Below are 12,220 nucleotides of genomic sequence, written 5' to 3'. Positions count from 1 at the left end.
TGTAATATGTCCATGCCCGTGTATCTTTGATCTCTACTAGACACTGCAGTAAGATGCATTACCGCATACTACGACGTCTCATGAAAGAGATATTACTTAAGCACATGGTGTGGCCACATTGGCTTCACACAGGAATCTTAGGTCCTGACCTACATCGTTCAGTGGAATTCAAAAGGCAATGTGCTCTACACACTTTGAATGAACGTTTCAGACCACCTATAGGTATGTGTCCCAGCCGAGTAACCTGCTCCAGCAGAAGCTTTATGTTCATGCCTTAATCAGTGTTCAAAGCCGAGTATAGATGACTTACAAAGTTTCAGCATTATAGATGAGTCGTGCGACCAAATTGTTCTGAACGACGACCGGTGGCTCTGCATTTTGATTTTCAACTTAATTCTGCATTGCCCTCAATGAATAAGCACAAAGCGATGGTTAATGAGGGTCACTCGCTCGCTATATATAGGGGGATACGAGAAATCCTCATAGCAGAATTTCAGATTCCCCTCATGTATAATCAGTGCGTCCATCTGTTGTCGACCCAAGAAGGCCGCCAAAGCAAAGTAGTAAAATATCACAAGCACTAGACGCTGAAATAACAGACGGCATAAGGAGAAGACAAAGGATGGGAAGAAAATCCACAACGAGCACTTTCATTTCAAGGTGGTAATGCAGTCGCTCAGGTAAATATCAAGCAAAAGGACCGTAATAGTATTCAGTCATACTGTAGGCTTCAATCTTACTGTTAACAGGACAAGTTTAAGACGAGACGTGAGGACAATGGCATTTTCGATCTGGCGAAGTTGATGAGAAACAAATTAGATGAACGCTGATAAGACAATTCGGTGCTCACGAACTCATTCTGTACTACCTGATACTAAAATATCGTGTCATCTAATATAGTGCTCGCAACCGGGTAACCAATCCCAATAGAAGGCGAGTCTGCCAATGAGGTAGATATTCACGACGCAGAAGCAATGATAGAGTGCGACAACAAACAAGGAGGAAACGTGAAGCACCAAGTGCGGAAGATTCTGTGAGAGCGTGAGGGGATAAGTAATAATAAATTCTGCCTAGACCAGAGGCTCAGAGATCACTGAGTAGGCCCAGTGTAAACAAACAATTGTCGTGACTTAGGACATACTGATGACTTCCAAAACTCTCTCCCACGAGCCCCAGCCCACATTTCCACGCACCTTTAAATTCTTCCACGCCTAGCCTTTTCTTCTTCCAATTCCATCTCACTTCCCATCCACGCACGTGACTCAGAACTACCAGGCACTCTTACTGTACTACGTTATCGGCACTTGAGGTTTTAAATTCTAGAGACTACTCAGCACGTGACGCAATAAACCCACGCACTCGCTTTCGCCTCGGAGCCGGACCGTCATTCACCCGAATCATCCATACGTCATTTGACTTTGACGTCCACGTGACGGCGAGCATCACTCTACGCACGTGATCACCTCTTACCCTAACTCTGAATAGCTTCAGATTTATCTATTTTAGGTAAGTATCATGATGAGACTGAAATCGAGAGAGATGATAATCTGCAAGATGTCACTTATTAACTCAGTCTTCCCGAGGTTAGGCTTTTCGGCACAATCCCCGAAGATTCCTAAATGGAGTTCAGAAGGCTCATGGAGACACCTGATGAAAGTTTCGTATCTTCTGATGAGGATATGGTTCCTGGCAGTCGGCCGTCAACTCCTGGCGTCGAGTGGGGACCGAGAGTGAGTTGTGATGATAGTCAATTTATTCGCGACTCATTCGAGGACTGTGATATCCCTGAGGTGCGCCGAACTCGCTGCGGTCCTCCCAATCGTTATCTTTCCCTCGACCTGCCACCCATGCACAAGCTGGAAGACATCTACAAAGATATTGCTGAGCGTGCCATGCGTTTGGGCTTGGGTCGTTTCTTGAAGCACATCGGAAAACGACCCTTGCGAGTTGCCACAGCTTGCTCCGGCACCGAAAGTCCTATTCTTGCTCTGGAAATGCTTCGAAAGGGTAAGTTGTCATTTCACTCATTCCATCTTCCCTCCACTCGATACCATAATTGTTGCGCTGCTCGTGTGAACATGGAAAATTCTGCTTGTCTTCGAAGAAAGTCTCTCCTGTGATAACGGCGCAAGACTTGGACACGGACACGCTTTCTTTCCCCCCCCCCACTTCGCAAAGATACTAACTTCAGTCGTTGTCATCAGCTTTGGGCAGTGAGTCTGCTTTTGAAATGTCTCATGTCTTCAGCTGTGAGATTGTTCCATTTAAGCAAGCGTTTATCGAGCGCAACTTACAGCCACCGATCCTTTTCCGTGATCTGTTGGAACTCGGAAACGACGAAGCGTGAGTCTCCTATCCGTTTTCACTATTTTCACATGTCGTAGACAAGTGACTAAACAGCCTTATAGTCATACGGCCTACGGAGCGTTGGTTCCTGTCCCTGGTGATATTGATATCCTGATCGCCGGAACTGCATGCGTTGATTTCTCAGCCTTGAATCATCGGCGCAAGCTGCTGAGTCAGGAGGGTGAGTCGAGCAGCACTTTCAATGCGTTGTTGCGTTACGCACAAAAATATCGGCCTGCAATTGTCATCATGGAGAATGTCAAGTCAGCTCCCTGGAAAGACTTCATCGACATCTGGGACGAGATCGGCTATGATGCCACATACACTTTCGTAGACACCAAGTCCTACTACCTGCCCCATACTCGCATGAGAGGATACTTGGTCGCAGTCGATAAGCACCGCAAGACGGAGCGGCTACCGGGAGACAACTTTGTGGACTCACGTCCACTGTCTAAGCGCTTTGGAAAGAGCATGACTCAATTCGCTCGCAAGGCAAGCTCTCCTGTTGGCAAATTCTTACTGCCCGATCATGATCGCCGCATCGAGCAAATCCGCAATGATCTTACCACCCGTCTTGACGCCAGTACGAGATCGGAGTCCAGTTGGGAAAGATACAAGATTCGACATGCAGAGTTTCGGGCAGACCATGGACTAGGTGACCAACGGCCTATTTCCCGGTCTCTGCCGGGGGGCTTGGGATTAAGCCCGCCGGATTTCTACTGGCACTCTTGGATGAAAGCACAGCCCGAACGTGTGATTGAGACTGTGGACATGAAGTTCCTCTATTGCTTGACGAAGGATATTGATTCCAACTTCAAAGAGTGAGTGAGGTCCAATGCTGATAACAATAGACACGCAACTGACACCAGCTCTTTACAGACGTTGCATCGACCTGTCGCAAGGCGTCGATCGTGGCACAGAGGGTATTTCGTCCTCTGGAGTCGTTGGCTGCCTCACACCATGTGGTATGCCCTTTGTGACCTCAAGAGGAGGCCCTATCTCTGGTCTTGAGGCGCTCTCGCTGCAAGGACTTCCACTGGATCGAATCATCTTGACAAGCGAGTCACAGAGAGACCTGCAGGATTTGGCGGGAAATGCCATGACATCGACGACTGTTTGCGCTGCCATTTGCTCCGCTCTCATCGGATCATACCCCAAGCTAAAGAAGGAGATGGATGTGCCACTGAATGCGCGTGCTACTGCCAAAGAAAAGTCAGCTCGGATCGCGATTCTCGGGGACATCGACAGCAATCTTGGTCCAATGTTCACCACGGACTCATCGCAGTTCTTGAAGCCAGACTCCACGCTGTTGCGACGCGCAATGCAGAGTACTCAATTCTGCTCTTGCGAAGGCCAGTCAATGGTCAAGGATCTGAAGCTTCTGAGAATCTGCTCCCATTGTCAACATCGTGCGTGTGAGTCCTGTGCGGGTAATCCAACGCATGCCTATCGCGCTCTAAATGACAATGATATCCCGAGAGATTCAGCCGTGGATTTCATCGCCTTTCTCAAGAGTTCTCTGCCAATGAGACTCAAACTGTCTGGTCTTGCCGCCGAAATCTTCAGCGAGTTCTCGGACACATTCCCCGCTCCGCCGGTTCCATCAAGTGCAGTGAATTCAAAACACTCAAGAACTCAAACACCGGGAACTTCGACAAGCAGTAACACAGACGGGAGCGACAGTGAGAGTGAAGAGGAATCCCTTGACCCAGAGACAACATATGATGGCCTCATTGGGGCTATCCGCCTTGCTCTTTCCGAAGACGTCCAATTCTTCGATATTGAGCGATCCCACATTTGGACTGTCATTTATGAAGGTGAACATTCCAGCATGCGATTGGAGATCGGGCCCAGTGGACTCCAGTGGCTTTATTACGTCAAACCTTCGCCGCAGTTGCCAGCGCGCTGTCTGCTGAGAGAAATCTTCGGTAAGCCAATTGCTCGGCTCCTACCACAGATCGGAACCCTCCTTGACGGAGAGTGGGCAATTTCTGCTCCTTTGAGTATGCCATTTAGCCTGATGATTTCTGGCATGGGAGAGCAGATCCCAGCCTTTCCAGCAGCGGTGGGCATCGTCAAAGAACCTTTTAGCCAGATGAAAGTATGGACCCAAATCAAGGTCGATGGTATCATTGATGACAACGTACTTGACTGCGATGTTCACGGCATCTACGACGCTCTCCCGGAGTGCGGGACGGCAATGGCATCACTGTACAAGAAGAAAAATGACAACCTCTACCTCTTCCTGGACACCAACAAGATCAGCGCCCCAGATCAAGATGTCTGCGTATTCGCATTCGACCATAGTCGCCTTAGCGGTTATGACCAGCGCATCACAGTTGCCGAATTGTCACCCAAATGGCGCGCAACAAGGGTGACAAGTGAGCCGGAAGAAGTTAAGGCATTTAATCGGCGTTGGTACAGAGCTCCAGGCAATGTGACACTGAAACCATCGATGACGTCCACAGTGGCCTACCGAACTATTCAGTCAGATGCCTCCGTCAGGCTTGCAGGAAACAACTGCCACCTGTCATACACCCCACTGATCTCGCTCACTGGGCCCGACTGCTATTTGAAGCTCCATTGGCAGGCACCGGTGTCGACAGATGCATCAGAAACACTTCCCTCTTCTTGGGAAGTGATAGCCCTGGAAAATTCAGAGTTTGATCATCGGAGTATGGCTTGGGCGGTGCAGAATGTCGCCAGTCAAACAGATGTGCCGTGGAACCGGGTCCCCATCAGCAAAGAAACACTGCCTGACAACGGTACTCTTTGCCAGACCTGCGATCCTCCAACGCCTAGCATTATCTGGGGACGGGACAAACAAGGAAAAGTAACCCCATACGAGGATCCACAAGGCGCGGCAGCATACGAGCGTGCAGCCAAGTCCAAGCCGGCCCCATTCATTTTACTGCAGCGAAACACAAGCATTGGAATGACCGAATTATGCTTTGCTTTGAACATCCAATCACTGGCGCACAGAGCTTTCGGACGCCTTGTCAATCGTGTGAACTCAAGATCTATCGCATTCTATTGGCGACTGGTTGGCAACACCAATGACTGGGGACGAACCAGTCACCCGAAATTTACCCTACTTGACAACAGTGGCGACGAGGAACATGCGCAGCCGCCAAACTTCCGGGTTTGGTTGCGGAGAGATCAGCGTCGATCTCTATCCTGGATGGTCAAGCGAGAGGCAGACAAAATCAGCCCATTCTGGGAGCAGGAGACCGAAGAAGCGCTTCTGCCTTTGATGTCGTGGCGAGCCGAAGTAAGGGTCATGATGCCCAGATTCGTCAGAGGCGGCGTCCTATGCGATGAGGTTGGCTATGGCAAAACCGCGACCATTCTCGGATTAATCGATGTCCAGCACGAGGTTGATGTGGCTCGCTCTTACCACAACTCTGTTGATTCCGGGCTCATTTCAATCAAGGCCACTCTCCTTGTCGTCCCTGCCAATGTTTACAAGCAGTGGGGAGGTGAGATCACCAAGTTCCTCGGCAACAAGTACAAGGTTCAGCGCCTCGATTCTCCGAAGTCAATCAGCAGTGCCTCAGTGAGACAAATGCGCGAAGCTGATATCATTCTCATCCCTTGGCCGGTCTTCAACAACGTCACATATTATCAGAATATGCGGTACTTCACAGGCACACCAAAAGTACCCTCCAGTGCGGGTCGCGATTTTGACAGCTGGTTCAATGATGCCAGCCAATGCCTTCGTCAGATGGTGCGAATCTTGCAAGAACAAGGGCCCGAAGAGTATTTGAGCAACTTGTGGGCTCGGAGATTCGAGTTGCGACGCACCCAAGCAACTTCCACCTACGTGCCGTCTCGTCGCCTCCGGGGCGCTGCCTTTGTCCGCAATCTGGAAAGGCAAGGCGCGACCGCCACAACACAAGCGGGCCCTGAGAAGTACTCCATTGCTAGGAGCTCAAGGATTTCTCAAGGCTCTTTTAGCGCGATTTTCCGGCAGCCGATCTCTCCTGACGATCGCTACTCGTCTGATGAAGCTTTGGACGAAGAGCCTGATTGTCCCGGCGAAGTAGACGACCAAGAGCAGGATGGTCGAAAAGGAAAACGCAAGATAGCCAAGCAGAAGAAGATCAAGCAACCACCAAAGGCTCGCGTCAAGAAAGCAACTGCTTGGAGCGATGATCGAAAGATGTTCAATATCCCAGCTCCACATGCCAATTGCATTCCCTCAATGGAAGACATGACAGGGCTCCCACTTCACGCATTCCACTTCAACAGGGTCGTGCTCGACGAGTATACTTACTCTCGCGATGAGCGCATTGAGCCCATTCTCTCACTTGGCGCCCGTTCGAAGTGGATTCTCTCTGGAACACCCGCGCTCGATGAGTTCACCGACATCAAGGACATCGCAGCTCACCTGGGCGTTCACCTCGGTATTGACAATGACGGCGATCAGCCCACGTCCAACTCACGGTTGAAGACGACTCGTCGAAAGCTGACTGCACGAGAGGCCTTTGAAATGCATGAGCCTCCTCGTAGCATGGCTTGGTACGAGAAACGACGTAAGCTGGCGCAGGGCTTCTTGGATCAATTTGCTCGTCAGAATACCACAGATGTGAGCGAACTATCGATGGCATGCCACCTGATTGTCAACGATATCCCAGAGCCAGAGTCCAAGCTCTACCGCGCGCTCTATGATCACTTGCATCAAACGCAAGGTATCATTTGCAAGATTCCCGGCTCAACTCTCGGTGCAACTGAGACGGCGATCAACGCGGTTCTGACAAAGAGCAAGTCGCCTGACGAGGCCCTTCTGAAAAGCCTCCTCGCAGACGACATCTTGGACCATGCGTTGAGCGAGCGGAGTTGCGAAAAGGGCTTTAATGCCTCAACAAGGGCATCCATCGAGACCTGGAAGAAGCTGGAGGTGGTCATCAAGATGACTCTGCTTTCAATAATTGGGCAGAATGACCACGTCAGTGAAGGCCACTTCAACATGTTCGTCAATTTGAGTGCAGATCCTCATACGCAACGAGACGTCGCCCGGTTCGTCGAGAAAGTGGGAGACCATCTGACCGGCACGATGGTCAACGACGCCCTGGACAGAATCTTGTCCAATTTCCAGGAGTGGATCGCCGGCCCGGAGGGCGAAGAGCTCAGGGCGAAGCTGGAAGACAAAATGGGCAACATCAGGCCTACCGAGAAGCAAGAGGCCCAGTTGCGACGATCGTTTGGTCTGCAGCCTGCTTCCGCCAGCCCGGGCACCGTCACGGACGACAATGAGTACCTGGAACAGCTCAGGTTCTGGCAGGCCAAACGCGTCCTCAAGATTCTTCTCAGCGACGCGTGGAAATTGGTGCAAAGGCTCGTCGAGAGCAACCGAGACGTCCGCTTCTGGGAGTGTGTTCGAGAGATTCGGGGCGAGCACGGCCGTCACTGTGACCGCTGTTTCACAGTCTCTCTGGCGAGGGAGGAACTGACAATCCTTCGCAAATGTGGGCACTGCCTTTGCCCAGGATGCCTTGCGCTCGTCAATGAGCCGGCGAATAGCTCGCCCGCGTGTGTTGTCCCCATGTGCCGCGCCGCAGCTGGTCAGGCGTCCCAAGTCAGTGGACGTTCCGTTGATGACACTCGCGCTGTTCACGAGAACAGCAAGCTCGCGAGTATGGTCGACATCATCCGTGCCGTCCCGGACGATGAGAAGGTCGTGCTCTTTGTCCAGTTTGAAGATGCCATGGCCCAGGCGTCTCGTGCCCTAACTGCTGCGGGCATCCAACACTGCGTGGGCCGTTCTGCGAAGGTGAACGGGTTCACAGACTTTTTGAATCCCAGGACAATACCCGTCTCGCAGCAGGGCCCTGGGCAAGCCGAGATCACCAGACCGGACGCGGGTGGCCAGAATAAGAGGAAGCGAGGAGGCAAGACGGCCGTGATGGGCAACAAAACCGCCGGTCCAAAGGTGCTGATCTTGCGCCTGGGTAGCGTGATGGCAGCAGGCCTGTAAGTGTATCTCGCTTAATACTTCTTTTTAGCTCCAGCCGTCATCGATCTGAAGTCTGACTTGTTATCGCTATAGGAATCTGCAAGTTGCCAACCACGTCCTCTTCCTTTCTCCGCTGCTGGCTCCCACGCAGCACGATTACGATGCCAGCATGACCCAGGCCATTGGGCGCTGCCGCCGCTTTGGACAGCAACGGACTGTCCACGTCTACCACCTCCTGGCGCGAGGAACTGTCGAAGTCAACATCTTCGAACAGAGAACCGCCAGCGCCGTCGTGGTGCGTGGCTCCCAGGTCCTGCAGGTCCAGCCATCCGAGGTTCAACCCTTTGACGGGATGTGCAGCGGTCAGACTCCGGACTTTTGAGTCTTAGACGGCCTTGGGAGCGGTCTGCTTTCTTCGTGGGCCGTCGCGTGTGGCATTCGTGAGGGGTTGTCTCCGGTTGCTTGTTCCTTGGTCTTTCTCGCCTCGTCTTCCTTGTCTTGCTCTTCGTTCCTTGTCTTCCTCTGGCGGTCCTGTCTTCCCTTGGTTGTCTTGTCTTTTCTTAGCTCTCTTGTCTTTTCTTTGGTTGCTTGGTGGCTTGGTTTTTGTTTTTCTCTTTCTTTTCTTTCACCGTTCCGTTCTTTCTACATTTCTGTAAATGGGAATGAGCGTCTAATTTCATTTACAGATTGGTTTGATTTCGTCGGTTCCAGTCGTAGTTTTTCCATAGCCCAACTGCGGCCGTAGAAGCATTTTTGAATGACTGTATACTGCAACGGTGCAAGCCCTAGCGACCTCTCGAGTCTTATGAATACCGATTGTCAAGGGCTGGACGGAGGGCAGAGACGGGACCTGCTAGGGCTCGCCTTTGTCCTTTGGCATAGTCGCTTGATGCTAGATCAATTGTCAGCCTACACTCTGCAGCATGGAAGAACTATATGGGTATCGGCAACTGGCACTTTCAGAGGGGAACAGAAGAATAACAATGAGTAAGGCCGAGGCAACGACATTGGAATATTCGCATAACATTGGCGCCGATAACTAGTGATCCGGATTTCTTTGTAATCCGCGTTTCACATACTGTACATAGTAGACAAGACAAGATGAATAGGACGTCTCCGTTGAGAAGGACGAGTTTGGTCATGTGAGAGTTGCGATGAGACGTCACTAACTTCTAGATATCTCTTTTGTTTCGGTCCTGCCGGACTCTTCTCCCTGGAAGTAGCAGGCGGTTCGGCAAAAGATGGAGGACGACTTTTGCGTGATCATACTCTGAGATGAGAAAAACAAGGAAAAAAAGGCTGTGCTGGCTAAACAATTTGATTCCGTGTTTATTGCTTCGCCTCGCCGTCGAAGACACCGTCCTTGCGCATGAACTGCTCGGGAGTCCATTCGGGCACCTCGTGGAGGCTGGTGAGGCCAGCGCTGTTCTCGCAGGTTTTGCGGCCGCTCTTGGGGCCAGGCGCGGGCTCCTTGGCTCCGGTAGTAGCCGACTCCTTCAGGGCTGTAAGCAGGGACTTGATTGACTCGGGGGTCAAATCCTCGTAGTACTCGTCGTTGATCTGGACCATGGGAGCGTTGACACAAGCGCCAAGGCACTCAACCTCCACGTAAGTAAAAATACCGTCCTCGGTGGTGTGACCGGGGGTAATGCCCAGGTGCTCGTTGATGGCCTTAACAATGGCGTCAGAGCCGCAGCCACCTAGCTGGCATGGGGTCTAGCAACACAAGAGAGACGAGTCAGAGAATGTCCGGTGGAGTGTTCGACTGGCATTGAATCGAAAATATCGCCCGGAGGAATCGCTGCTTACAGTGGTGCAAATTTGCACAAAGTACTTGCCGACAGGCTCACGGTTGTACATTGTGTAGAAAGTGGCGACTTCGTAAACGCGCATGGGGGGCATCTCCAGCATGCGAGCGACCTCGTTCATGACACTGATGCTGGTGAAGCCGTGCTGGCGCTGACCGAGATCCAGCAAAGGCATGACGGCGGCCTTCTTGTACTGGGGAGGGTAGCGCTTCAGGATCTCATCGACGACCTTGAGGTTCTGCTCGGAGAACTTGAACGGCACGGACGGGTTGTTCTCGGGCTTGTTGCGGTGCTGAAAGGAGTGGAGGAAAGTCAGCTCTTGATGCTCTGCCTCTCGCCTATAGACACTGATACTCAAAGCGCATCGAAACCGGGCAATTGCGAGCTTGGGCAGTCGGGTGTCGTAGGCGCCCTAGCTCACGGGAAGACGTACCACCATGAGCGCATCGCTCAGCCGTTGAGGAGCGGCGGAGAAGGATCTGTATTGAGGAATTGAGGTCGGGCGCAGCCACCGGCTGGCTCTGGGAAGAAGCTTCGAGGCCATTATGTGAAGGTGTATGTGGTGGGACGTTGAACGCGGATCGAAGGCTTGCACGACGCACCGAACGAGGAGAGGGCGAAAGAGTCGAAAGTTGGCGGAGAGACCTTTAGAGGGCCCCTCGACCAATCAACAACGAGAGATTACTCCCGCTCATAGTACGGCCGGATGCACCTTCGAACTCTACTCCGTCATTAATGATTGTTTCTATGGTGAATCTCGTTGTCCGCATGAATCACTCTTTAATACTGTGGGCAATTTCCATTTATATACATCAGATGTTTCCATTTCAGAGTAAACATTCCTATACATCCTCCATGCGATAAACCTCATAGGCAACTTCTTCATAGGGATGCGCCTTGATCAGCTCCCGCACCGCATCCAGCATGACGGACCGACCGACACACATCACCTCCACCTTCATCTCCTCGACTTGTTCCAGCTGGCCAACTGCACCGATGGCCGGATTGGCGCCATCGCTGGGCAGGAACTGACCTTGCCCTTGAGTCTGAAAGCAGCACTTGCTGTACTTGCCGCCTGGGAAGCACCCAGCGCCCACGGCGAACACGGCTTCCTTGCACTGCTCAAGGTGTTCCAGGGGCACGTAGAATATGAGCTTGTAGCGATCAGGGATGCTGGTGGAGGTGCTCATATTTCCTTGTAGTAGACTTGACAGATCTTTGAAAGATGATGGAAGATAAGGCGAAGAGATTCTTCGATGTCCGCCAGCTGGCAATCTACAATAGTGCCACCCTCGGCAGAGTAGAGTAGAATTTGTAGATGAGCAACTGAAGGCCCGAGAAAGAAGCCTGACTTGACGGTGAAGAAGTAACTTTTGAGATGATCTGAGAGTATTGAACATCAAGGTTGTCCATCTGAAAGTGACTGAGAGCCTTGACCAAGATGTTGGAGCCATAAGCGTCGTTGACGCTGTCGAATTTGCATCACGACTGGCAGTGTTGTTGCCAGCCTTTTCAGGCTGCAACATTCGCCTGGTACTGTCAGTGTCTTCTGCCAAGCAATTGCTCACTGCACATGAGTCAGGTCGCCGACGACGATGTCCGGTCACTCCTTCTCCAGCTTCAACAGTCCAAAATGAGCAACCTTGGCCAGCTAGGACTTACTCAAGGGGATAGAATACTGAAGTGCCCTCTGTATCGACTATGAGATCAACGAATGTTTTCACAATCCGTCAGCGGGCGAGTCTACTCATATCGGTCCGAGTCAGGACCGTAAGGAGGAGACCCAAGCTTGACTCGAGCAAATTCCCAGCATGTCACCCAAATTAGCATCTACATCCAGCTTTGAAGGATATGGACGACAATTTACTCTGGTGCAAGGAATGACGTAGACCCGAACCTACACATGCGATCAAAATTGGCTCCGGCGCTACTCGAGTACGCCAGGTCAAGGGTATCCACGGGTTCGAGCAGTACTTCGCACGTTGTCTAGTAGATGTGTTCATCGGTCTGATGCGGATGATAGGTAGCGATGACCTTGCCCATAACTACTCCGTGGTCTGTCATCAAGGCAAAAGCAAGGCTGCGTAGATTTGAACCAATACTCATGCGC

The 12,220-nt window shown here is 51.6% G+C and overlaps 3 protein-coding genes across 3 annotated transcripts; 1 reads left to right on the top strand and 2 right to left on the bottom strand.

Moving 5' to 3' along the window:
* Window positions 1-1,619: 1,619 nt before the first annotated feature.
* Window positions 1,620-8,684, top strand: N7539_005605 (putative SNF2 family helicase; the record flags this gene model as incomplete). The annotated part of the gene is made up of 5 exons (XM_056935207.1): window positions 1,620-2,007; window positions 2,205-2,343; window positions 2,409-3,167; window positions 3,226-8,319; window positions 8,396-8,684. The coding sequence occupies 5 exons, from the start codon at window positions 1,620-1,622 to the stop codon at window positions 8,682-8,684; spliced, it is 6,669 nt and encodes a 2,222-aa protein (XP_056790401.1).
* A 947-nt stretch (window positions 8,685-9,631) lies between these two features.
* N7539_005604 (complex I 24 kDa subunit family protein) lies at window positions 9,632-10,654 on the bottom strand (the record flags this gene model as incomplete). The annotated part of the gene is made up of 3 exons (XM_056935206.1): window positions 9,632-10,018; window positions 10,112-10,495; window positions 10,544-10,654. The coding sequence occupies 3 exons, from the start codon at window positions 10,652-10,654 to the stop codon at window positions 9,632-9,634; spliced, it is 882 nt and encodes a 293-aa protein (XP_056790400.1).
* A 298-nt stretch (window positions 10,655-10,952) lies between these two features.
* On the bottom strand, window positions 10,953-11,300 carry N7539_005603 (uncharacterized protein; the record flags this gene model as incomplete). The annotated part of the gene is made up of 1 exon (XM_056935205.1): window positions 10,953-11,300. One exon carries the CDS (start codon window positions 11,298-11,300, stop codon window positions 10,953-10,955), a length of 348 nt encoding a protein of 115 aa, XP_056790399.1.
* Between the last annotated feature and the right edge of the window lie 920 nt (window positions 11,301-12,220).

This window comes from Penicillium diatomitis (genome assembly GCF_028827545.1).
Source record: "Penicillium diatomitis strain IBT 30728 chromosome Unknown utg000005l_segment0_segment0, whole genome shotgun sequence".
NCBI lineage: Eukaryota > Fungi > Ascomycota > Eurotiomycetes > Eurotiales > Aspergillaceae > Penicillium > Penicillium diatomitis.
The sequence above is the reverse complement of the archived record's forward strand: the minus strand, read 5'-3'. Positions and strand labels throughout refer to the sequence as shown.